At 41.1% G+C, this 27,334-nt stretch overlaps 1 protein-coding gene across 1 annotated transcript; it reads right to left on the bottom strand.

Moving 5' to 3' along the window:
- Window positions 1–227: 227 nt before the first annotated feature.
- Window positions 228–27,334, bottom strand: cltca (clathrin, heavy chain a (Hc)). Its single transcript, XM_088278988.1, has 30 exons — window positions 27,039–27,334; window positions 20,775–20,982; window positions 17,791–18,059; window positions 16,169–16,330; window positions 15,962–16,075; window positions 15,341–15,514; window positions 13,546–13,743; window positions 13,031–13,231; window positions 12,798–12,950; window positions 12,591–12,713; window positions 12,289–12,426; window positions 12,040–12,204; window positions 11,768–11,948; window positions 10,478–10,641; window positions 8,926–9,051; window positions 8,710–8,852; window positions 8,289–8,523; window positions 7,611–7,733; window positions 7,396–7,541; window positions 7,104–7,287; window positions 6,821–7,013; window positions 6,269–6,426; window positions 5,909–6,181; window positions 5,353–5,670; window positions 5,033–5,164; window positions 4,701–4,811; window positions 4,445–4,615; window positions 4,114–4,335; window positions 1,819–1,894; window positions 228–1,367 (listed from the first exon to the last, which is right to left on the bottom strand). Exons 1-30 carry the CDS (start codon window positions 27,078–27,080, stop codon window positions 1,231–1,233), a joined length of 5,040 nt encoding a protein of 1,679 aa, XP_088135114.1. The 5' UTR covers window positions 27,081–27,334; the 3' UTR covers window positions 228–1,230.

Below are 27,334 nucleotides of genomic sequence, written 5' to 3'. Positions count from 1 at the left end.
TTTCTATGAGGGAGAACATGCAAAACTCATCAAGGCAGGCCTGAAACAACAGCATTGTCAGGCAGTCATGCAAACTTCCCATTTTAATACATGTTAAATGATAGTTATCGATGTGTTGCTCAATCACAAACGTTGAGGGGCACAAATAGCTGTATAAAGCTCGTCTAATAATTCAAGACCTCTACATGGACGTACACTCAGATAAGACTCATTAATGACAAAACAACTTGACAAACCAGAAGCCTTTATTTTTCTTTTTTAGTGGAAAACAAAACAGCTGTTTCATTCGTCATGATCCCGATTATGCACAATCAAGTATTGTAAGTGCACAATTCCATTGTGGATAATTTAGGCAGGGTTATAAATTCAAAAAGGAATTAATGATTTCTGTATAGATGCAATTTTCTTTATATATATCTATATATGTCAAATTACCACAAGTCCTGTGACAATTCTGAACCACAAGAGGCTATTTAATTCGAGAATTTCTGCAGTGACCCTGTCTAAAAGTTGCCGAAACGAGCTGCAGCATACAGAGGGTGCCCTTCCCTCTTAAGTTGGAATGGTCCCACGTCATGATCGCATTTAAAGCACAACGGCATGTCGTATGGATGCACAAAGTCCTGCATAGACTGGAAATAGTCGGTCATATCTGAAAATACTCTTTTGACATTTGGCCCTGATGACTGTTTTGCAGGTACATGACGGACAATGTAGTGTTTCCGGACTGTGGCGGTCACAGAATCAAAAGAAAAGGAGCACAAGAAGGTTTTGTGACGGAATATACAATATTAAACTCATTTTACAGCTAGGAAGCTGCTCTCTCACACGCAGAATAGAAAGAGGGTCTACATTAATCTTCTCACTAATGAGTGCAAATCAGAAGCGTCACAACTGAGAAGAGAACTAGCTCTTCCCCCACCCCGGCCCACCCTATTTTACATAAACCACATACCATTGAAATAAAATAGAAGAAATTAATCTAGTCAATATGGAATGTGAAAACAAATTAATCTTTTGTGATTAAATCTTTGAAAACAAATAAAACAACAAGAGTCCTTCATGAAAGCTTGTAAGGGAAAAAAATACAAAAAAAGGGGGGGGGGGGGCGGGGTTCTTTGTATGATCCCTAATTTGCTCCGTGTTGAGGGCAAAAAGAGAGACAATAATGGTCAGCAAAAGGAATCGTGGGCCTCGGATGATCACCTAACAGAAGGGCAGGGGCGACCTTTACATGCCGTAGCCGAATCCTGGCGCAGAGGCGGGCTGACCATACGGAGCAGCCGGTGCTTGGTAGCCGTAACCGTACGCAGGTTGGGGGGGCACGGCTACGCTGGGGCCTGCTGTCAGCATCAGCTGGGGTGTGCCTGCAACAAGAAATGTGGGAAAATGTTAGTTAGAATTGACTTGAATGTCTCAAGATCATTTTTTATTCCAGTTAAGTCTGAAAATGGATGCTTGTAACCTGAAGGGACTTGAATGGTCAGCGAGTGAAAAATTGACGCAACTATGCTGAGATTTTTGTTTTGTTAAGTTCGAACTGCAGCCAGCCTTAACTCTGCCCTGAATTGTCATTGAGGCAAAATTTGCACTTACAATTGGCCCAGCAGTAAAGTGTGATCAATTCTTGATGCTTAGTTATTTTGACTAAAGCATGTCAGAAACCTGTTAAGACACCTTGAAGTCATTTTAAATTAAGGATAAATAGGTATCCTTTAAAAATATTAACGACAATCTGTTCTTAATACCTACTATATTGTCCACAATGAAGAAATTTTAAGTTTTGCCCAAATGAGTACTGATGATTAAGACTGTTACCGTAGACGATGGGTTGCGTCTCTGTCGCTTGTTCCTCTTCTTTCCTTAGCGATTCTGAGGTTTCAAGTTTGTCTACCTGTCGAAGCAAAGAACAAAATTTGCTTCGTGCCACATTGCAAACTACAAAAACCTCTTAAAGAAAAAGCTTACATGTCTAGTTGCAACCAAAATATCCAAAATGGTTATTGAGAACATTGTATCAACGCAAATTTAGGGAAAAAAAGAAAAGAAAAGACGATATCTTCAACCGCAAATTGAATTCATCTTTAAGTCTAAAATGTTAGAAAAAAAGAAAGTTTGACAATTCCGTGCACCCAAAGCAGCTGCACACTAGCCAGACAGTTTGTTTCAACAATACAAACAGGCACTTTCCCATGCTGTGTGTCACTATCGTGGAGAGCGGGTGAAGGGTGACGGAAGGAGGAGACTGAGTTTCTTTTTTGGCCAAGAGGAGATTGCATTAAAAAAAAAAGAAAAAAAAGAAGAATAGATTAAAACTAAAAACAAAACAAAACAAAAAAAACAAAAACAAGAACCCACCCAGGTCACACATGCTCATGCCGGTCAACCACCAAAGCAACCTTTGGGGGAGCCACATCCAGCTTTCATGCCGTGTACAGCCGTTACAGTGAGTCCCCAGTTTGCGCCATAACCCAAATTTGTACTTGAATTAGTCGGACAATGCAGCAGTCTCTAATGCAATCGTTAAGTCATAACAGTGCAATCTTTATATGAAAGACCCTCCTAGGCCGCAAATACAGACATGGACTAAACTGGTGGGAGACTCCGGTCACTGAAAGAATCATCTAGAGTGGTTTCAGAAATTAACTAGAATGAGAGTAAAAGTAATACATTTAAAATGAATGACATTTAGTGGAGGATGTGGGGGTGCCTCGAATTTTGTATTATGATCTCTACAGTGCAAGGGCACCAACAAGGCATGGATGGGACTAAGGTAGTAATCAGATGCTCCTTTCACACGAAAGTAATGCAAAAATGACACAGGCGGCATCCCGCTTCAATTGTTTCGATGGTGGAAGCATCCTAAATCTGGGCCTGCTTTTCTTCAGCAGGGGCATGAAAACAGTTTATGGGAAGATGAATGGAGCCAAATACAGGGCCATTTTGAAAGAAACGGTTTTTGAGTTTGGGACAGGACAATGACCCTAAACATAGAACAAAATCTACAAAGCTAGAAAGGCCAAGTCAATCCCTGGAAAGATCTTTAAACTGCTGTTCACAAATGCTCTCCATCTAATCTACCGGAGCTGGAGCTGTTTTGCAAGCAAGAATGGGCTCTAGATGTGCAAAGCTGCTGAGAGACATACCCAAAAACATTTGCAGCTGTCATTGCAGCAAAAGGTGTTTCTACAAAGAATTAATTTGGGAGGTGTGAATAAATTTGCATGGGCTACTTTTAGTTCCTTGTGTAAAATAAAAAAAATAAAATAAAAAAAGTAAAAGTAAAAAGTTAAATAAATCCATTTTGTTCTGGCCACCCACAAGGTAACACAGTGATAAACTGGTGTTAAAGAGAAGGCACTATCTGCAATGGTGAACATTTTGTTGTACAAACTAGAACCATGCATAACAAAGGCTGCAGTCGCCAACGCTATTTTGTTCAAAATCAAACAGCATTGCAAGTTCACCTGCTCCTTAACTGCATCAACCTGTAAGAGAAACGTGCGGCATAGAAAAACAGTTAAATGTTTCTCTCAACAAGTTACATGGACTGTAGTGTCCGTACACTGGCTGTTAGCAATAGAATTTCATACAGCCTACGATTAACGAAATATTACCAGGCTTTATTCATTTATTTAACCTTATCAATAAATTTGGACTTGGAGACTGTATAGCTCGGCAAACATGTCAGCATTTACAGTACAGGCGTTTTACTTACTGTGAAATGTACAGCGGGACCTCAATTAACAAGAGTGTTGCTAGTTCCCACAGTCATGACATATTTGCTTTTACTCAAGATAAAATAGCCGAAGTCCATCAATCATCTACACGAACGCAACATGCAAACTAAGGAAATAATGTGTCATGTGCAACATGTCATGAAGAAAAAAAACCCAGAGATATCAATTAATAGTTTATGATAGTGACCTGTATGGGGGAAAAAAAATAATTGCACACGCGAAAATCTGAAATCACAACTCTGAAGTCAAACCGTTTCCACCGTTAATAAAAAATGGACTGCAGGCTAACTAGAACTATTCAACGACAGAAAAAAACAATAGCAACTATTTGCCATGAGCTGAACTCACAAAAAAAATGGTCTTAATGACTTACCTTTGTGAGATGTTCTCTCATGACCTGAATGAAGTATGGCATAGAAAAGTCCATGATGTTGTGCCTCCAGGAGGTCTCAAGCACCACGTCAGGCCGCAGGAGGTCATAGCAGGAGAACAAGCATGCAGCAAAACATTCCTTCTTGTTCTGCTGCAGGAACCAGGACAGCAACTCCTCGGCCAGCTCCGTGTCCTTTGACTCTGCCGCGTATTGCATGGCATCCTGCAGGGTGCACACAACACATGGTGGGGTAAGGAAGAGTCAGTCTATGCAAAAAAAAATTAATAAAATACAAAAAGATCAGGAATGTGTGGTCAATATAGAAAAGCACCTTGTAAAGCCTGTCCTTCTTGCAGAGCTCCACACTCTGCTTCCAGCGGTTGTTGCCCTTGAATAGATACGCAGCAATTCTTCTGAACTCAATAAGCTCATGCTTCTCCAAACGCTGTGCTAGTGAAATGTTGTCGAAGTTGTCGTAGGCATCTATTGATGTCCTCAAAGCCTGGCAGAGATTTAAAAGACACTTACTGATTTGTAATATAATTTATGCCAGCAAAAAAAGGTCAGTGACAAAGCAGCTCGCTTACCTGATAGTCCTCTTCTGTGATGAAGAGGTTGTTAAGTGCTTCATTGACTGACTTGTTGTTGTGGTTCTGTACCGAGCGCAGGTAGGGCTTAACCAGTGGCAGCTGTTTCACCTGCAGCAAGGCAAAACATCATTACGTCCTCAATCCGATCCTTACGCAACTATCAGCAGAGATAGTCGCATGTGTGGCGTGCTGTGTGGGTCATCTCAAGTTCACCACAGGATCAGTGAATCGCATACGGCAATTGTTCTCTCTTCATGACGTTTCAAAAATTGATGTGTCTGAGTGTGACCTCGCTCAACATGCCGTTATTGAGAAGCTAAAAAGAGTACCTTGCTGAAGAAGTTGACAGCACGAGAGTGGTCCAGTCTTGGAGACAGCACGATGAGCAGATCATTCAATAACAAGGGCTTGAACTCCAAATAGAACTGGATGGCTTTGTAGTACAGTTCAACATTGGCCACCTACACAAGGGAAACAATGAGAGAACACATGAAAGAAACAAGTCAACAAGAATGATGACAAGATGTAAGGCATGTAGACTACAATTAAACTGCCGTCATAATTGTATCAAAAATATTTGGCATGAGCACAATAACCTGTTTCTTGATTAAGGATTATGTCATGTGGGTGGAATAAACTCATGGTATACCTTCGTGACAATGTCTTTGAACTGCCCTTCCTTCCAAGCATCTGTTGGGTGATTCATCATGGTGATGATGGCGTTGTCGTACTCCTCATACTTGTCGTAGAGGAAAACCAGCTCGCCCCACAGGTGTGCTTGTTCGGCTGCTCTCAAGACCTTGGGGATGTTAACTCTTGACCAGAACAGCTCCAGGTGCTCCCTCATCTTCTGGGGTTTGAATTTCGAGTAAAGGATGGCCAGCTCTGTGAACATGCCCATGTGTGCGCGCTCCAGGCCCAGCGCTGCCTCCAGCATGGTGATCAGCTCCTCAAAGTAACCACGGTCCTGAAGGGGGGAGTGAGCATGACCGCAGGTCAGTCTTAAGTGATTTTACTAAATATCAAGTTTCAAAATGACTAACTAGTTAGTGCTGCCACTAATAACCTGGATTGTTCTTAAATCTATTTGACCATTTATCATAGAGTATCATAATTTGTGGTCTATTTCAATGACCTCATTGTTTTACCAATTTGAATTGCAATGGGGAAGCTTCAACCAATACATAAATAGAAATCAATCTTACTTGGTAGTAATTGATTAGCTCTTCCAGTTCATCAGCATGCACCACAATGTGGAGGCCGCACATCTGAGCCAGTCGGAATTCCTGTCCATCTACGCAGGCGAAGCAGACTTCCTTCCAGGTACGGGTGCTGTTTGCCTTACGGGCGCCATCTACGGCAGCCTGGTATTCCCCGAGGTGCACGAGGGTTGAAGCCAGTCGACCAAAGTTGGAGACGTTGTTGTATAACAGCTTGGCAGCTTCATACATCTTCTCGTCATAGCAACGGTCGCCAACCTAGGAGATTATAAAGAAAAATAATTACAAAGCTTGAGTTTCCTAGCAGGCAGCACAACGGCAGAGTGCACTATTCGCACAGCTTACTTGCTGAATGTGAGCATTGTTGGGTCCGTTGATGAACTCTTCCAGTTCGGCTAGGCGATTGGTCTTAGCCAAAGCGAAGATCAGCTCTGTCTCCACGTAGGACTCGCGGGCCTTCTTACGGGCCATCTGGAGGAATTTGACCAAGTCCTCCCAGTTACCTAAAACACAAAATAGTTATGAGGAGATTTTGAAATCACAATTGCAAAGATATTGAGACATTCACAACCTTAGGCAATTTAAAAAAAATTTCCAACCTGCCAATTAATTTAATGTAATTTACGGAGCACTCCTGATTCAAAGCCGCAACAGCTCGATTTTACCATAAAAAACAATTTCTACATCTATTGGCCGCTTCACATCATTAACCGCAGGTCTCCAGAATGCCATGTATATGTTTTGACTCAATTGTGCCTTTCCCTGGATGGCTGCTATTTACTAGATGTGACTCAAACGTTTCCATCCATTTCTGTCCACCAGATGGCATTACGCTTGGGGATCACTGTTAATGACCTGTGAGGTTTGGTTAAAAATCGCTGCACACACTCTCCTTACCGCTCTTATCGGCAGCCTGCACAACCTCCATGTATGCAGAGGGGTCGTCAGCTTTGATGTAGGAGTCTATGGCCTCTTTGACAAGACCCTTTTGGAGCTGAGCCTTGGCCAGCTGGCTCCACACCGCAGGTTCATTGCAGCGCTCTGCAAACTCATAGGCCCGGTCCAGGTTGCTAATGTGTTCAATCAGCACCTAGAGACAAAAAGAGGACACAGAAAAATAAAAATAGTTTTGGGGCGCTCGAGCCATTAAGTCACCTGCACAAAACCAATAAACCCTTACCTGCACGGCTGATGTGTTGACATCAAACTTTTTGAAGATGGCAAAAGCCTCCTCAAACAGCTCGTTGCTGATGGCGATATTGGCGATATCGGGAGCGTCGTAGTTGTCAAGTCTGTTGATGTACTCCATCACGCGTGTGCGGTCAGCTTTGATCGCGGTCAAGATGAGCAGATTCTGCAGATTTCTGCAGGCAAAAGTCAGACACTCTGTTTCAGCACCAATTATTTATGACATTTGATCGTGATAATGTGTGATTAACAGAAATAGGGATCTAGAGGCTGAAAATAAATACCTGTGTTCACTGAAGACAGAGTTGTCCAACACAATCTTTTCCAGTAGCTCAATAAGCTCATTGGGCAAGTCAGCAGTCATGAAGGCCTTGACGGTGACCGACACCTCTTCTGGGTCCTGGGTCTCTGACAGTGCAGTCTGCACCACCTGAGAGGCATCCAAGTTTTAGAGATGTACTGTAGAAAAGACACTATGTAAACTGAACGTTGCAAATACCTGGTCAATAAGTGGTCGTCTGTAAGGGTTGGTCTCCAGCAGCACACTGGCCCAGAGATCAGGATCTTTACGACGCACCAGGTAACGAGATAAGCTCTTGAACAGCGAGTTCTCATTGCAGACCTGTGTTGAAACAAGCAGCTTAAATGTATTTTTTACCAAACAAGCAATGTATTAATCAATATTACAATAAACTATCAGATTTATCATATATAAATGTTTTGATCTTACAGGTTATTGTCTCACCCCACCATACCTCTCTGAGCTCGTTCACCCCTACGCACTTGCCCAGTGCCTCAGGTCAGCAGACCAGACCAGAGCTCACAGCACTTTTTTTAAAGTGCTCTATAAATAAAGTTGATTTGGGAATTTTTAACTAAGTAAATAGCTTGACTTGTAGTTTTAAACGTTCACTAAAACAAATTTACAAAATTCTACCAAACACGAAAAAGTCATTATGTTTGATTAAACAAGATCGTTTCTTCTGCACTGATCTTCTCAAGACACTATACATGTATAAAATATACATAGAAAATTAAGCCTACTGACTGACCGAAATGATGCATTTCCCCCCCTCCAAATTTCAGCCTTTGCAATTTAAAAATTGCACTCCACCACACTGAATTTGATTCATTGTTCACTCCTGATACCCAAGCCAATTACGAAATTAAGCCTTACATTGATCAGCTCCTGGTCACACTGCCCCCTCTCATAGGCCACACACGCGAGGTGGGGGTCTCTCTTCTCACAGTACTTGCCCACCACACGGCTGTCATAGAATGGGTTTTCCCTCAAGAAGCGTTCAGGGTTGTTGTTGCTGTCAATGTAGATCTTGGCCAAGGCATTGTGGGTAGCTGGCTCCTCACAGCCTTCATGTATGCGAGACTCCAGCCATGGCAGCAGCAGTTTTAACCTTTAAAAAAAAAACACACGCGCACACACAAGTGAACACAGGAAAACAGCAGCATGATAATCGCTGAAAAAGTCTTGTTTCCATTCTTCATAGTATGTATTACCTATGTGTTTAGTCCCGCTAGAAGGTATTTAAGATTGAAATGGTACGCAAGTGTTAATGTTTCATTTTGCACATTAACGATACCTGTTCCTCTTTTCCACCTCAGCCACCAGTTCATCAGTTGAAAACTGCCCCCTGACCACCAGAATCAGGCTCTTAATGACATCTTCTGAGCAGTCCACATCCAAGAGACCCCCGACCACCACAGGCAGACGACTTGGGTTCACCTAAAACACAGACGAGGATTAAGTTTGCATCGCAAGGCTGCAAAGTTCTGTCTAGAATGTCTTCTAAGATTACCTTCTGAACATAGATCTCAATGTACTTCTGCAGGTTGTTGCGGTACAAGTACAGGACCAAGTCGTGGACAAAGTCGAAACGGTCGCAAACGATGATGAGCGGCAGCTGGTCGGTCAATTTTGCTTCCTGTCCATGAAACAAAGCAAGAGAGGAAAAAGGTTCATTGCAACCGTAGCCAACAACACAATTTGACAAAAGCAACAAGGGTTTTGCCTTACTTCCACACTCAACTGCACAGAGATATTGAAACACATCTCAATGTTTTCATCAAACCGGATCAGATACGTCAACCCAGCTCTTGTGAAGCAGACATCCTAATAGTAGCCATTTCCTTTTATCAAAGGTTAGGACCGGCAATGCACTGGAGTGCGTGGACACATTGCATCCATCCGCACAGGATTAACAAACTGGGATAGCGCAATTTGTTTAATCCAATAACATGCTCCACAGACTTGAGGCTCTACTGAGGGACTATGCACAGTATACTAACGTCACAAATCTTTACTCACATAAGGAGTACAGGGAACTAGCTAGTTCACCAATGAAGACTAGGACTAACTCAAGATATGCAAGCATGTTGCAAATGCGTGGATGGATTTGCGGTGTATGAGAACATACAAGACCACACAAATCCCAATTTCAATCCTTTGTCTCAAGTTAAAGAGAAAAGGAATAACAAAAAAGAGAGATCTTTTCTATGTGAAAAGCCATCTTTACCTGGTACATGTCCTGCATTCCAAGGACAAAAGAGGAAAAGCACACAAAAAGAATGATAGTGGTTTGAATATTCATGCAGTTGTCGAGAGTAAGTGGGGGAGTTAAAATGCACTTTACGGCGTTTGTAATAGGACAAAAGTTTAAAGAAGTAGTGTCTTGACTTACAAATTTGATTTGATCCGTTACCGCGATCATAACTCAGAGCAGTGGCATCTCAAATTTATCCCCCAAAGTAACTCACATTTCCCCCCATTGAAATTAATGAAAAATTCAATAATGCTTATAATACAGTATTGTAGTTCATGAAACAATTGTAACAATTAAATAAAATGTAAAGGACTTAAATAGTTATATAACAATCCGAATTAATCCTAGTGTGCGTGCCTCTGCCACCAGAGGGAAGTATAATATAGACGCGACTTAACAAAGGAAACATCACAACTGAAGTATTACAACTCGGTAAACTGAAGTAATTAGTCGTTTGCTACAGAGGACAAAGACAAAAATGTCAGAGTATTGTTATGTTGTCTGTATACATGTGTGGCTGCACCAATTCTGTTCAAATATCCATTGCCTAATGTGCGCTTTGGTGTTTCGCTTTGAGTTTTATGATTAAGGTAGCAGATTTAAAAAAATATATATATATTCACTTTCACACTCGCGTTCATACTCAAATCAAGGCAACAACCCATTTTATATAATTTGGGGAAACCGCTTGTGCTTATAACAGTGATAATGCAGCCTACAAAAAAACAAATAGTTATCATTGAACAGCAAGAAACTGCAAAGAGAAAAAGTTATACAAGTGAAATTACAGAGATAAAGGTGCATTAACCTTCAGGAAATTCTTGACACGCTCAGGATCATAACAGTTGCTCTCCCGACAAATGCGCTCCACTTCCTTGATCTGGCCTGTCTTGCAAGCAGCCTGGATGTATTTGAAGTGAACCTCAGGGTCTTGGCTGAAGTTTACAATGGAGCCCAAGAAGTAGAAGAGACCTGAAACACAGCAAGTTTTCATGAGATCCAGTGAGCCAAGCATAACAGCTAGTATAAAGTGAAACAACAAATATTTAGTAACAATGTGAACAATTACAAACTGATTCGCCGCATGACATTTTATTTGAAATCCAGCAAATATTTTAGAAACCAATCCATCTATCTAATCTCAAACCCAGTGGTGCATTCTGCAGTTTATTGATTGTCCTGCATTTGCTCTGGCCTAATTGCTGAATTGACAGTTTGGGGACATGATTCCGAGTACATGTAACTAAAGCTCAGGGATAAGTTGAGTGCCATTTTAACAAGCTTGACTCTCCTTCACAAAACAAAAACATACATATATTTCTGATTGAAGTTCATTCATCAGCATTTGAAAGCAGAACTAAAAAATAAAATCTAGTGGTAGATCAATGTTAAACATTGACAATATCTCACAGTCTGATGTAAGATGTTACTGTCATGATACAATATTATTGCAGTATGGTTTAAAAAAAAAATTACTGAGGGAGAAATTCCACAAGGAGGAAAATATGTGCCACAAATGTTATACTTTTAAAAAAAAGCGAACAAAAATCAAGACAAACTGCTTGCTCGAAGTGAAAACTGTCTGCAAACATCTCAGCAACCTTCTGCAACCTTTTTCGAACCCTGATGAGGATGTAACATTCCAGAAAATTTGCCGCTCAGTGAGATAACAGCTTTTGCAACTTCTCCCTCCTAAATATACAACGGACGCAACCCTGCAAAAGTGAAATGAAATTGAGAAATGAAAGTCTCTATAGCTTCCAGCAGATTGCTTTGTGGAGTGAAGTTGACAGCAGAGGGTAGTGTTTTGCTCTTCAGACAAGTGGCCACTCAACACACTACTACCCTGATCACATATGAAACAGACTTCCCAAAGCATTGTGAAATTGAGATATGGCAATACTTGCTATATTGTTGCGTTTATATTTTAAATAATGCGTTATCGGCTTCATTCATCTGCCAGGTGTTTACGACAAACTAGTATAACTTGAAAAAGGGCGCCCTATGAATTTCCAACCCAAATCATCTTGAAAAACTATATTTAAAAAAAAACCAAAAAAAAACATAGGACATAGGAGCTTTACGGGTAGAATCTCACCTTCAAAGCTCTTGAAAGATTCAAAGAGTTCCGTAAGAGACTGTGTTGTAAGCTGCTCATGGTACTTGGAGGCCACCTGCACGCATATTTGCAGATTCTGGCGGATGTTGGCTGAGAGCATGGCCCTGAGGCATTCCAAAGAGTCCTCAACAGACAGCGAGCCAAAGAAGTTCACCAGCCACTGGAATTTGAAGAGGGTACCGTTTTGTCTTGTTCCCATACACTGAAATACTGTTTCAGAGTTAATTAGACGTAACAGTGAATAGTTCTACCTCAGGGTTGAGAAGATGTGTGTGCACCACAGCACGCTTGATGTCATACAGGTCAGTGTAGTGCTCCAGTGCCCTTTGCAGTAATCCGGCCTTTTCACAAAGTTGGGCGATGTGCGCTCGGTCATAGTTGGTGAACATTTGGTTGCCCAGGATAGCATCAGCAACCTACAGTCATGACAAAAAAAGTATTAAAAGGTCAACTATATTGAAGGTACTTGGACGGATGTGTCCAGCAAAGCATGTATCAACCTGAGGGGCATGCATGAGATTCATCTCCAGAAGGCGAGTCTGCAGAGGTCCCTCTGATGGTCTGTTGTTCTTAAGGGCATCCAGCAGGAAAGAGGTGCACTGCTGGATCAGATTGTATTCCATGAATACATCCACGATCTGAGCAAAACATAAATGGAGATGAGTAATTAAATTGGAGAAAAGATTACCTGTACTTCATGTCTGGTAAATTCTACTCAGATAAACAGATTTTAGTCACACAGAAGGCATAATTAGGTAGGAATTGTCTAAAAAGTGAATTTATGTATGCCATCATATCAAACCTGGGTGATGTCAGCCAAAGGCTCTTCATCCTGCACCAGCATCTGGGCAAACTGTAGACCTTGTTCTGGGTTGATCCGCATTACATTCCTAAGAAGAAAGATCCAATCTGGAGTGTAGCCGACCTGGGAGAGAAAAAATATAAGGTTTTATGATCTTTGTTTAAGTAGGGCCATTTGTAACTGAAGAAATTAGCGGGATAAACAAACCTTTTTGGCATAAAGAACAATCTTGGGGAACTGGCCAGTTTCGGCGAAACACTGAATGACCTTGTTGGGGACGTTAGCCCTCAGGTAGACACTAAGGGCCAAGGTGGGGTCCACTGCCTTCACCAGGTCCCCAAGCTCCTCAGAACACTCCAACTAAAAATACCAAGTAACATTTGATATAACTCTGGGTTTCCCTGGGGGGACAGAAATTCCATCAGACATTAATTAAATACCTTGTCTTCCTTGAGCCACTTCTCCAAAAGTTGCTTTCTTCCCTGCTGGAGAACAGGCCTGCAAAGCTCCAGAGATTCAAATTTGTTGAGCTGGCCCTGGTCCAACAAGATCCCAAAGTATTGCAGCAGAGGGGATGTCTGCCCTGCTTGAGTAGGCACGCTCTGGAAGCGACGGATGGTGTCCGGGGTTCGCAAAATACCCTTTGATGGAAATTGTCAGACAGTTAAAAAAAGGGAACTAAACTGATGCGAGACAGTCCATTTTAGCAGACAATTGATAGGCATTACCTTAACTTGCGTACTTTGGAAAAAGTGTTGTCTAACAAATTGGCCATCACTGGGCTACTTTCAAACAGCTCTGTGTCTCAGTGTTTTTCTTTTCGTGTTCCCAATTAAGATTGGCAAGTTAATGCTCGTCTTGAGTCAATAACGACAAAGAGTGAAGAGCAACTTGGTCGGGGAATCCTTCATCCTAATAATACATAAAAGTAGTGGAAGGCTGACAAGAAGAATACCTTTGGTGCGTTGGCAGCCACCTTGGCAGCCTCTGAGTAGTTGCCAGCCGCAAACAGGTTGTTGAATTTGCGGGCGAAGAGCTCTTCAGCACCGGCGAGGTTGTTGCGGACAGCCAAACGTAGAGCTAGATCTGGATTCTGCAGCACATTGGTGATGTATGGGATGATGTTCTCTTCCTCCACACAGACCGACAGCACCTGTATAACATTGATATGGACGGAATATTATATATTTTTTGGTATAGACTTGGGCACAAAAAACCATAAATCAAATCCTTCATTAACAAAAAGAAAAAATGAAAATGCAAACAATTCATTTCTCATTGCCTTGCACAGAGTGCATCTGTACTGGGTGGTCTTTTAACTAACCCTGTAAGCATATGACAAAATACCTTAATCATGCTCTAAAGCAAACTCAGCTGAATCGAACAGTGGGTCACATTAAATCTGTCTGGCCTTGGGCTGTGGCTTCTGAATACAAATGTATTCTGAGTGGGTCAGTGTCACGCACAGTTTTTGTGCGCAGTCTAGCATCTGAATGAAAAGGGAGTTGAAAGAAGTGGGGGCGGTATAAGGGAGGCGGTGAGGAGGTGCTAGGGAGAAAGAAAGTCTGTGTTGGCCCCCCTCAACAAACAAGCTCAGCAGGCCGGACCTCCATCCATTACCATAGTTGATTAGACTTCATTTCCAGCGCTAATTTGGTTACTTGATGGCATAATAGATTGTAATTATTATTTTGAGAAGAAAAATCTAATATTAACACAACACCAATTCCAGTTCATACATGACATCTCACTCATAATTCACAAAGGCTCATGAGGCTGAATAATAAGGTGGGTATGCTCACTCTGGAGCTTTAACCAAGATAGGTTTCCTCCCTCCACTGTCACTCAAATACCAGGCCACAAACCCTCAACTATTATCTGTGACATGAACGGGTAGGTTACTAAGTGTCGGCTACTAAAGATAGTAGCAGAGTATCCCTTAAGATTAACCACCATTTAGTTCAGTGATGTCTTCCTCCAAGCAACTGCACAGTGCATACTGACTGTAGCAACATGATCTTATGGTTTTATGGATTTGCAGAAGCTTGAGGACTCCGAAAAAAATGCATGTTAAAACTAGAAATACATAGTCAAGGCCGACTCAACATTTTTTTGATTTATCACACGCATTTCCAAAACTAATTAAGTAAATTAAAAAAAACAAAGGCAGCTTTAGGTGTGGTATCAAATTGTGAAACGTAGCATTCATCTATTGAAGGGGAACAAACAGCATGTTTAAAATAATACTACAACCCATCTTCTGCCAGTGATCCATGACTTCCTACATTGACACCAATATTGCTGTCAACCTATTAACAAAACTGGACGCATGGAAACAGCGATCTTATTTTCCAGATGGCTGGTTCACACACATACGCTGTTCTCAGCCTCAACATGCTGCCAAAACCATCACTGCCTTAAGATCAGTTTTCTTTTCTGCCCTCAATTATTCATGTGCTGCATGGCCTGAATGGAATATTCTTCATCAGCTGGCTGGATCCAGTTCTCCTTTTTCTGGTTCAGCTTTTCACGAGCAGTAAGAAACAACACATGACTCCCTCTCTGTGTGAAACACTACACCTTGGATAATTTACACTGCTTCCATGCAAAGGCTCAGAGATGTTGTTTGCGTTGAGACCAGAAGCAAAAGCTTACACATGTCATTAAACAAACATCTTCTCAATATTTTGAAATTGAACAACAAAAATATGCACATGAGAACGATAATAATAGTGCCTTGACACATTTACCTGTCCCTTCCTGTTGACTCCAATGATGCCTGAGGTGGCTTCATGAGGAGCGGTGACAAAGATAGTCTCTCCACTGATGCGGTTCATATAGATGCAGGTGCCGGTTTCCAAGTCATAAAGGTGAATGTAGCCATATTTAGTAATGAGGAAAACTACATCCTGCTTTGAGCTTATCTGTTAAAAAAAAAAAAGTCAAAACATTCAAAAATGTGAACAGAAAACAACTGAGGAAGTATTTCAAATTCAGATTATGTTCCATATAATTAAATAGACAACCCTGTTAAAGAAATGTAATGGGATGTTGTCAAAGAGAGGGTACGTAATGAAGATATGAATATCCAGCACTTGCAAAGTCTCTTTGCTGCGATGGCAATTAATACACATAATAGGCAGAGGTGGACATTCCGTTAGTATGTCACTGACAGATGACTGTTTTTCTGACTAATGACAGGAAGCTTGAAGAAAAAAAAAAAAGAATGCTTTAGCAATGACAGACGTGGATTTGCGTCCAGTGTAATTGTCAATAACCGGCTAAAGTACTGATTTGTTGTTTTGCTGACGAATGAGAGAAAGACACCCACCTCTGAAACCCCGTGTGTTTAATTCTACAAGCATACACACCTGCATGGCAACAGGGAAGTCATTTTGGGCTTCAGGGGGGAAGAAGACATCCACTGCTTTCTTTGGAAACGGCTGGTTGCCAGTTGGTGGGGTTCCCACTTCAATGATGTGCAACTACACAGGTCAAAAAAAAAAAGGGGGGGGGGTGATTTATGACAGTGGAAATGCCAAGGGCATTCAAAATCTTTTTCCGTGATGCTCACTTACCTTCCCACCTGCCTGACTTCTGACAGCAAAGCAGAAAAGGGTCGACTCCTCAGAATTCCCCTCCATCTTGAACTGGGCAAAGCTGGCAGCGTGTCCTTCAATGGGCTGAGAAACCTTTCTATCCACCGAGTACAACTGCATGGCTCCCACCACTCGATTTTGCTAGTTAGGATAAAAGAGAACCTATTTGGTAAACAGGTATGTGACCAACAGTTTACTATTATCTAATGGATTATACAGTCGACAGTGATGTGCAAATTCTCAAAAGTGTCACAATGAAATACAAGTCAACTGCAAGGGAAATAAAGTCTTGGAATGTCTGCTGGTTTCGGTGTGCATTATTCGATAGCGCTGGTCTGTGACTGACTGGCGACCAGCTCAGGGAGTGCCAAGGTTCTTACTCAAAGTCTGCTTGGTTAAGTTCCAGCGCACCAGCAACCCTAGTGAGAGGCAGTACAGCAAATGAGATGGAAGGGTGTTCTATAGCGCCTACCAGAGGGTAGCAGCTGGATATAAAGAACATCATCGCAACACTTAAACATGGAGGTAGCAGTGTGATGGTCTGGTGCTATGTTGCTACTTCAGGACCTGGACGACTTTCAGTGATTAAAGGAACAATTAACCACCACATAGATTAAACTGCCTTGTTGATGACAGGTGGAGGCACAATTTCACCACCAATTAATTGAAATGCACTTCACTGTGGAGGTATGGCACACGATATTGCTAAACACCCCAGCCCCCACCATCACTTGTCGGTCACGTAGCTGAACATTGTAATAACATCAAACGCTAATGCCTTGACATCATAGTGCTTCAACCACATCACCAAAGTGATTCATTCTGGAATTTGGGCGAACCTACCTGATCCTGTCACTGGTTTAGGTGATGTGGGGCTAGCTATTATGTGAATTAATCCACACTGTTCGGTCATGTTGGGGTGGTAGTGTAGCATCACTCACTTACTCACAGTAAGGCACTATTAGTGTATTGGTTTTACGCGTTGATATCTAGATTAGTTATTTTTTTACACTTCACAAGGCTTCACATTAGAGTCACTGTGTGTTAAAATCTTATCTAAAAAGCCTGGTCAGTTTCAGGTTTTAGAGGATTGATAAAAGAAAAAAAATACATTACATTAAAAATTTTGGAATACAAAGGGACTTGGAGTTACCACTGCACTTTGGACTCCAACTATAATGTATCAGAAGCTGTATTGTAGACCAGGGGGCACAAACATCATGCCTGCAGGCAGAACGCCAGCAAGGACCACGAGTCTCCTGCAGGCCCGTTCAGAAAATAGCTCACCAGTCATGGGACAGTGTAATTCTAAGAATGCCGTAGAAGGGATCATTTGAAAATGTAAACACTTGCAGCTATCCATCATGGTTTCCTTTCAAAATTGTGTTGCATAATATTTAGCCGTTTCCAAACTTGTTAACTCATTGTGAGAAGCCATTAAGGTGATCAGCAACCTTTCAAAAGAATACAATTAACAAGTATTAAATGCAACTAAAACAGCTCATTTCAAAAGTGCATAAAAAAAAATATATCCCATTGCCTTAACCAGTAGCCAGGAATTAGCTTGCAGTTCCTGACCAAGGAAATCTGTGATAAATTACCTGCGCTGAAATACCAATGAGTAGGAGCCACTTCTGCTGGGCGTCAGTGCGGTAGTTGATAATCTGGCAGCCTGCCAGGCTGGAGTGGCGGTCAAAGACTTTGACGGGCTGCGAGTCACCCTCCATGCTCCAATGGTAGACCGCGGTGTCAGTCACAAGTGCGACTGTATTGAGGGAAATCCACTTCCAAAAGGTAACATCATCCGTCATGGTGTGTGCCTTCATTTTGCTCTTCATTTCAATGTTGAAAATCTGAAGGGTTTTGGCAGCTAAAAGTGGGGGGGAAAGGGGCAAAAGCCACAACCAAAGACTGTTATAGTTTATACATACACATTCAGAAGAAGAGAAACACCAAATTAGAACAGAAAAGGACGATGAAATTTAAAGAATTTTTGATCAGGCAACGACAGCCATACATGCTCCAGTCAGAAATTGCATCCAGTATGAATGAAATGTTACAGCGTCATAATAAGAGAACAAGTCAATCACGTTATGAATTCCCAAAGGACAGATTAAAATACACGTCTGCATATTTTTTTGGTATCCCTCAGTTCAGAAAGAAACCCCACAAAGGTCACCAAAATAACTTGCGTCGTGGTCCAATGATATCCTTTAAAAAAATGAATGAGACATGCCTGGAAAAATATAGTGGTACCCTTAATTGTTTATTTTGTTGCACAACATTTTGAGCAATCCCCATAAATTATATTACTGCATGACACTTTTGCACCTTGATCTTCGAATTGACCTTTAATTTCTTTGGAGGATGTTCTCATCGCTCAGAAACACAAATAGTAACCTATCTCTTTAAATGTCCAAGGAGATTTGGCGACAGTGCTGTGGAACTTAAGCTTCTGATTCACCTTCATTTTGGACCAGGCCTGTTTCATTCTGTTGAAACACATTCCAAAAGGGAAGAACTATGACTTGAGTCAGTTTCATGTCATTTTACTGACAATTGTGGGGTTTGCTTTCATGAACAGAGGGCTACCAACATTTTTGTTCATGTGAAAATGTATCTACCCATATAACACCATTTCCTAATTTGTATTACTGCATTCGACAAAAATTGGTAGATTTACAGCATCCAGTATTGCTGAATTAAGATGGCATTTAAATTTTTGTATATTAAGAAGCCAAAACCAAATTTCATCAATTTACCAAAGTTTTTGCACCCAAGTTTTATGTTTGACTACGTGGCCAACCCGTCAATCAAAGAGCCTTGAAAAGACGGAAATAAATTAGATGGATGGGTGTAAACAAGAAATAACTCACAAAAAGGCAAACATCTGCATCTCAAATAAAACAGTGCAATATAAGAGTGAAACAAAGCAGTTAAGGGCGTGGGGGAATACACACACATAATTCAGGATCTTTAGAATAAGAATTTAAGGAAAACATCTACAGCATTACATTATTTGATTCCTTACTTGAAAATGATAAGCCACAAGATAAAACATGTTAGATTTACTCACCTGCATCAAGTTTAATTAGTTGGGGGTTAATTGAGTGAGTTTAAGCTTTATTAAGAAGCAGTGTGACGCCCTTGTTTGATCATTATTCATTACTCAAACATCATGAGAAAAAGAAGGTACCAAGGCGAAACAAGCAAGACCATCATGATCACTTTGCCATCACTAAGCCATGAGAGTCAAACACTTAGCAGCAGCAGCCAAATTTCAATGAGCAAGCGCAGGACGATACAGTGAATCATGGTGTTGTGTGTGTGTATCGGGACTACTCCTAGTTTTATGGTGCCAAAACTGCCAAATGTAAATCTAAGCTGTAAAGAATCAATGACACAAAGCAAGAATTTGTGGGTGGGTGGGAGTGCTTCACTTTTTATAATACAAAGCTCAATCCTGACAACTTCAAACAATATGAAGTTAGACATGCAGAAATTGTATGGCTATCTTTACAATATCAAACAACCCAACTGACCAATCCAATTACTAAATTCATCGAGCCAAATTGAACAACAACATTACGGTCACACCGATGACCGAAAGATAAAGGAAAAAAACACATGTATAAATAAAAGGAGGAGAAATCCCCAGAGTGTAAAACAGATGCATAGTCGTTCGAAAATATTCATGGAAATGTGCTTCTTGCTTGCAGGTGTACGTTACGTTCATGTAGTCTGAATTTGAATCCCTTAATTTGAGAGGTTACTACAGGCGTGTGAAATCCACTGAATTACAGTTATCAAACACAATCAGGAAGAAACAAACATATTGGATAGACAGCATGGATTTCAAATGGAAATTAAGAAGAAATATGAATTAAAATAACATTGGTATATGTAAAAGAGGTTCTAAATCAATCACTCTTACATAAAAAAAAATGGAATGCCAGCAAGCTAAAATTGATGAAAGATAAATCCTGTTTAGTTAGATGAAATTCTGACGTCTTAATTAGGAAATGGTCGCCTCGCCCCCCCAAAGTAATAGAGCAAATTAGGGGCGCCGAGGGTTTTGGTGTTGGGGCGGGCAAGACTTAAGGTAATCCAAGTCCACCTTGAAAAAAATTGGACCAAACCTCATGTCTTTCCGCTCAGTTCACCGAAGCAGGCTTCACTGAATTGATTACATCACTCAGAAGTCTCTTTAAAAACAGGATTTTACTTCCACAATATAAAAGTTAAATTTTAACTCACCGTCTGCATATAAGAAAGCAGTAAAGAAAAACAAAGCACAGAAAAGACAAAGACAACAAAAAAAGTCAAAGCAATCATGGATACTTAAAAGAAAATAAAAAAAATAAACCTATGCTATTTCAAACAGTTATAGGACTGATATTCATTAAACACACCCGCTGATTAAAAAGGCAAAGTGGAAAGATTTATTAGCTGGATGTTTAAGAGAATTGACGAAAATGTTTGTCTTCCATATTGAAAAACTGCTAGGAAATATGTCAAGGCCGAACAATACAGGCTATAAGTAAAAGCATCTGATAACCACCGTATTGTAAATAGATTGCCTTACCTTTGAGTGCAATGACCTTGCTTGCTGGATTCATGATGGCGCTGTCAGCTGAGATGGGCCTGCGGATTGGTGTATTCGGATCGGCCATGTCAATGATCACCACCTGACTCTGCTCACCAACTTTCTCCCGAATACAGATGAATTTATCCGACTCCATGGTTAGGGTGCTGAAGCCTATGTTGGATGGGTTGATTCCCAGATTTTGGAGCTATGGAAGGAAAAAGCGCAGCATTTTAGGATGACTCCAAGTGGGCTGCAAGAGGTGAAAGTTACCATTTCTACAAAATGCAAATTGGGCTATAACAAACTGGCATTGAAACATTAAGAAAAACCCCTCATATATTGCAAAAAAAATATGGAAGCATATCACAAAAGTATAATGGAAAGATGTCTCATGTTTCCACTGGTCACGTGACGCTGCCCAGTCCCGTTCAAATTCCAGCAATGACTCCGGCAGCCACAGCAACGAGCGCACCCAGGGCGTCTACGGCACCCGTCGGGTTGACTCCCGAGACGGGACGTTACCAGAATAACGCCTCCGAAAGCCACACAATCTTCGATGGAAACAAGTAGCAACTGTATTTTATCAAAATTGGAGATATCACTTTTATTGTGCAAGAACTGAAATGGAAACCCAGCAAGTGAACGTTTGTAGTGTTAATATAAAGTCGATAAAGTTATGGTTTACATGCACTGGTAAAAATCAAACCTTTGGCTAAACTACTATACTTTCCGGACTATACGCCACTACTTTTTTCCCACGCTTCCCAACAAACCATCATGACCGGACACCAGCATGCAGCTCCAGTGCAGTGGATTTATGAGCTTATTTGCGCTCATAAAAGTCAATGTCCTCAGTGTAAAATTAAAAGCGTGTTGCAACAAGGGATTCTTCTTACTGAACCCCACCCGAAACAAGCTGAAAAGAGCATCACGGTCACGTAGCATTTCAGACCTACATGGTTTGGCTAAAACGCTGGCATTTTGTTGCCATATTATTTCGGCATTAAAGCACAGCATTTTGAGCACATGGGAAAATCAGTGTGTTTGTTGCGATGCGTTTACTTGGTCGTATGGATTACACAACTAAACGGGTGCATGTATGTAGGAACAAGAAAAGTGGAAAGAGCACCGGCGAAGCAACGTGCTTATGGCCGACGCAGAAATACGAGAGGCACTTTTAATACCACAGTATTGTGATATTGTGACAACCCTGATGTTATCATTTGATGGACTTGAGACAGTCAACAGTCTTTATGTTGGCTTCCCTTTTTTCTCAAAAAACAGTAAAACATGGGTACTTTATTTTGTTGTGTGCTGCCTTTTTGACTGTGCCCAAAAAAAAAAAGCAATTTCACTGTAAACTTGGCCTAGTGCGAATCCCTTCCTTTCATAACTGCTATTTTTCAGTGCAGATACCTGTGAGAACATTATTATTGGGGATTTAAACACAAAACAGGAAACAAAAGGAATGCAGCAAGTACTTAAATTCCAAATTTAACTGTTTTCAATGATAAGCAGTGGCAGTTGTTGTTATCACACATTTGGTGAAGCAGCAATCATCCTTGAACTATAGTTGTTGTAACAAAAACCACACAAGTGTTCAACAAAAATGAGACAGAAGTCAAACTTGAATAAACTATCTTGATGAAACAAATGGAGTGCTACCATTATGAAGGGGTGGGCAATATAAATCAAATACAATACGTCATCCTAGCCTCGGTGGAGTGTCATCCCTCTTCACATGTAGTATGTGTCGGAACATATGGGGAAACTATATGTCACATGATCGCGGCTGCATTTGTTGTCACTTAAAAAGTATTTGCAATAATGGCGCGAATGGCTGCATCTTGCTTAATGTCCGTTAAGGACCATCCACAAATGACATATTGCAGGGGGATGCGGCACAAAATCATATATTAAAGAAATATTTTCTTCCCTATTCGAACTACAAACTTTGCTGATGTCTCCCATGGAGAAACTGAATGAAATAGTGAAGACATTTTCTCATTTTGATAGCTGTAGTAGTTGGCAGTAAAACTAGAATTAACTCTACCTTTACCCAGTTATGTCCCAAAGTGGTTTTTCAAATTGGTTCTTCCTTGCGACAGACTTCCGGGGACATATGTAATGTTGTAAAAATAAATAAAAAGCTACCAATAAATAAAACCGGCATTTACAATTTTTGTTTATACAAAGAACTCAAATTAATTAAAATACTCGTGATGTTTAAAAAAAAAAAAAATTGAGTACAAGTTGTGCAGTCTAAACTAGCCTGGCTGAAGAGTAGCATAGCCATTGAGCAATTTCACAACCTGTTAGTACCCCTTTCCTCTCAACACACAGATCAACAGCATGTCAATGGCTGAGGGAGCGATGCACTTGCTCGTAAGTAATTATCCACGTTAGATGCCACAAAATGAACCAGTGGTTGTTAATGATAAACTTTCCTGACACCTCCAGAAGAGGTTTGACTGCTCATAGAACTTGCTTACCATTTCCTTCAAAGGAAAGCATCATCTTACTCAGCACAAATAAAGTCCTGTGTATGTCCTCACCCTCACATGTAAAGTTCAAGGAAGGGCAGGGAAGGATGTGCTATGTAAAGTGCTGAGCCTTGCACCACTTCATAGCCATATTCCACAACAGGAAACTTGGGACCATTGTCCATCGAGACTGAAACAATAGTTCAAGCCTCCTCCACTACCATGTGACACTGGTGGGTGACATGTGAGCAGCTCAAAGGAGGTGGAGCAACGACTGCCTTTACTATCATACAGAAAAGGAAAGCGAGGAAGATTTGCTCGATTTTTACGTCCATTCATCGTGTTCTCAGAAGAATTCGGAAGGGGAGAGTCTTGGCAGTGCAGTTTCCCCTTTTCTCCCCAACGCAATCTCTCTCACATTTAGACAACGCTGCACAATGTCAAGTCTTCAGCATATCTGCATCCTTGCCAGCTAGTCACGGGATATCAGCAGGTCTGTTACAAGCAAAGTTCAAAGGCCACACGCAAAACTGAGGGAAGTATGAAAGCGAATTAATTTAACATTTCAAAATGGTAGGAGTGAGCTTTTTTTACTTAGTTTAAATATTTTCTGAGACAACTCTCTGAGTCAACACATGCAGTTGTACTTGAAATTAAATGCCAATTATAACACTAAATCATTACAGGAAACACTACCAGTGAGAATAAATCCTGGCAAAATCAAGTTTGCATTAAGTGGACGTTTTGTAAATCATGTGACGGACTGAGTGCATATACCAAACGAGGTGTTAAGGAAAACATTTAACATGAAATTCAGGCAATTATAGTCCACTTAACAGATGTCTGCACCATCATATATAAATGGATGATGTATGAAAACGCAAGCTTTGCAAGTTGACTGTCAAGTCATGCCTGTAAAGACTTAAAAAGGGGAAGGTGATTCTTACCAGCTCTCTGCAAGAGAAATTAAGTGTTTCACACTTTAGTGTACAAACAAGGGGTTGGCATAATAACCTATGCATCAATTAAGAATTATGTAGGTTGTGAGGGAAGTGATGGTCATTACGTTATTGAAGCAAAACGTTCTGCTATGACAACTCCTGCTCTTTAAGACAGTGGCACAGAAACGTGTTCATCAAGATATATAGCTCTCGAAACCAGAATGGGAAACTAGCGCCACGTGGGCCCTCACATTCAGTCAGCAAGGACTGCAATTCAGTGGATGCTATTTGAGTCAAGTCTAATTTGTTACAGTTATTGCACGGCGGTGGATCAAGAGGTGGCATTTCGGACGATCTCCACAAATACGGTTTTGGCAAGCATTTGAAGGGGCGTTGGGATTCTGCAATGAGGGTTCAGTGCAGCACTGTCACATGGTACACAGTTTGTCTGGTTTGACAGAAATTGTTGACCTCGTGGTCAAGAAACTTTCCCATCCTCAATATAGTAAATCAACAAGGAAAGTTTAACACTACTGCCCCCACATTTTCAGCTTTCACGTCGCAGCCACTCAAATCCCATACTTTAAAGACTTTATTCTGAACCTGTTTGACTCATTTTGAACATGCACTGAAGCAGAATTTAGATGCTATAACAAGTTTATCGCACCTGGGTAAAAAAATTTTTTTTTTTTTTAGTTTAACACAACTGTTCTTTTAGGCCATGTGATTAATATATTCCGCAGGGTCTGGTTGCGGATTTTAATTGAGTGAGTATGAAACATGCATGAAATAACTTTTGCATTCATTAGTGATAGTTGCCTTTGAGCCCTCAGAGAACGGATAAGCGATTTATCATTTTCTGATTGAAATCGCAATTCGAAACAACGCTGTTGCGTGATCGCCAAAGCTGCAGCGATCTCGAAGCTGTAAACTATTTCACACTAATGCCATTTCCCCCCCTTTCTCGCCAAGTTCACCAATCTGAAGCGGCATGCTACTCGTGATAGGTCACGCAAACCGATCAGCTCCGATTTAGTAAAACTAAACTTGTTGCGTCTCTGAGACATCGTGCAGTTAACAATCATTCCGTCTTTGCTGGCTGCTTGCAAACTGGGGGAATGCTAGGCAGATAACTAACTTGGCAGCGTGGCTCAGTGATAGATTGGTCATCTCCCAATGTAGAGAAGTTGTGTGTTTGATCCCCAGCCATTGTGACCATGTCAATGTATCCTTGACCAAGATACTGCACCTCTAGTTGCTCCTGAGGCTTTCTCGTCAGTAGGTAGATGTGAAAGAAAGACCAATGTCAAAGAGGGGGTCCAATTAGACATGTCATGTAAGGGTCAAAGCAAGATTAGAACACATCTTTTTTCTGCGAAACAGACCATAATAAAAATCTGAATCGCTATTTCTGATAGGCTACATAGGCAAGTTGTTAAATGGTGAAATGTCATTCAACACATCTTTCTGTTAATAAGATTAAAGGGACAGTGTGTAGAATTTAGTGCGATTGAGTGGTCAATAGAATGCAGCGACCTCAGCTCAAAGCGCTTGCATTTTGTAGCGAGCACACTACGGTGATTCAGAGAGACCATATTTTTTGCAAGCCTATAACCATTTTCATCAGCAGAGGCGCAAGCAAAATGTCACCACAACCGATTTCTAGTATTCCCTCAAGTGACCAAGTAAGTGCATTTGTTACAAATGCTGACAGACATGCTGTTGAGGAACTACTTTCGCCAAGATTGTCTCTTCTGGGTATCTGTTGCAGAAAGATGGCGGCAAAACATGGCAGCCTGATAGCCATGAAGTTGAGGAACTACCTTCGCCAAATTTGTCTCCTTTGGGTGCCTGTTGCAGAAAGAAAGCAGCAAAACATGGCAGCCCCCTGTCAGGGAGGTGTGCGATATGTAATCTAATTAACGATTACTTAACCTGAAGTTAATGGTGTTTTTTTTTTTTTAAATAATGAACATTGAAAAAATATCTAATTTTCACACACTCCTTTTAATCCGGCACAATGGAATTAAACGTGGCTTTGTTTTTTTAGCTATCAATTATTCACCAAGCACAGAATTAAAGTCCAACATAATTGTTCAGATGTAGTGCATTTTTAAACAAATGTCTGCATTCATTCCCCCTCCAAATGTGCCGTTAATTAAATAGCTGCCATGGTAATAGCTGCTTTAAATGAGCACAAAGTGTAAAGACGTGAACACATCACATGACTTCTTGAAACACAGGCGAACGTGACCTCATCCTATTAATACAACTGTGTATGTTTTAGGGCGTTACGGCGCTACACCGAAACTTTGAAAGACAACCACACACGTTTACTTAACCATCACACAATTTCGCGCGAACAAATAATTCAAAGTAAGGACACATGTAGACGTAACACGATCATGTATTTTAATTGTGTGTGGCATTCACACAGTAGTAACTGTATGGGTTTAAGACCGTCAACTTACGGAGGTGATACTTTAGCGCTACGCGCTTAAGGTATTGGCCCAGACAAAAAATGCTCAGTTAAAAGTCAGCGAAGAGTTAATAGTCCGCCATTGAATTTCAATCGACAATCGTCGGTGATAAAGTGACGCCACATTAAAGCGAACAAGGGCGGCGTACTAAACTGTTAGCAAGAAGGCTAGATGCTAACTAAGATAAACGTCATCCACCCAGCCCGGCTAGCTAGCATAGCTCGCGAGGCTAACTTTAGTTAGCAATGTTTGCTTGGGACCCGAAAGTCTCCAATGGCACAAGAAAATTCATAGCAAGCGTGAATGAATGCAAAGACGCACACACACACACAAGAAATAATTAATTAATCCACTTACTTGCAGGTGCTCCTGAAAACGAATTGGCAGGATCTGAGCCATGGCGGTGCCTCTCACTCTCCTCCGATTTCTTCAAATGCTAACAAACTACGGCGTCTCTCAGATCCCAGCCGGACAGCCAGGGAGCCTCAGTTCGGAGGTTCCAAAGATTGAAGTGAAAGTTCTGTCGGTGTGACGATACGTTTCGAATACTCACTTTGCTCTCGACTCGCGAGCTTCCCCTGGCTAACGGCGGGCTGCCACTACACCGACTCCGTGGAACCGCAATGGCGGTGGAGGTTAGCAAGCACAGAAAA

This window comes from Idiotropiscis lumnitzeri, chromosome 17 (assembly GCF_059441095.1).
Source record: "Idiotropiscis lumnitzeri isolate Australia: NSW breed Sydney's pygmy pipehorse chromosome 17, RoL_Ilum_1.0, whole genome shotgun sequence".
NCBI lineage: Eukaryota > Metazoa > Chordata > Actinopteri > Syngnathiformes > Syngnathidae > Idiotropiscis > Idiotropiscis lumnitzeri.
Note: the sequence above shows the minus strand (reverse complement) of the source record. Positions and strands in the feature narration are given on the sequence as shown.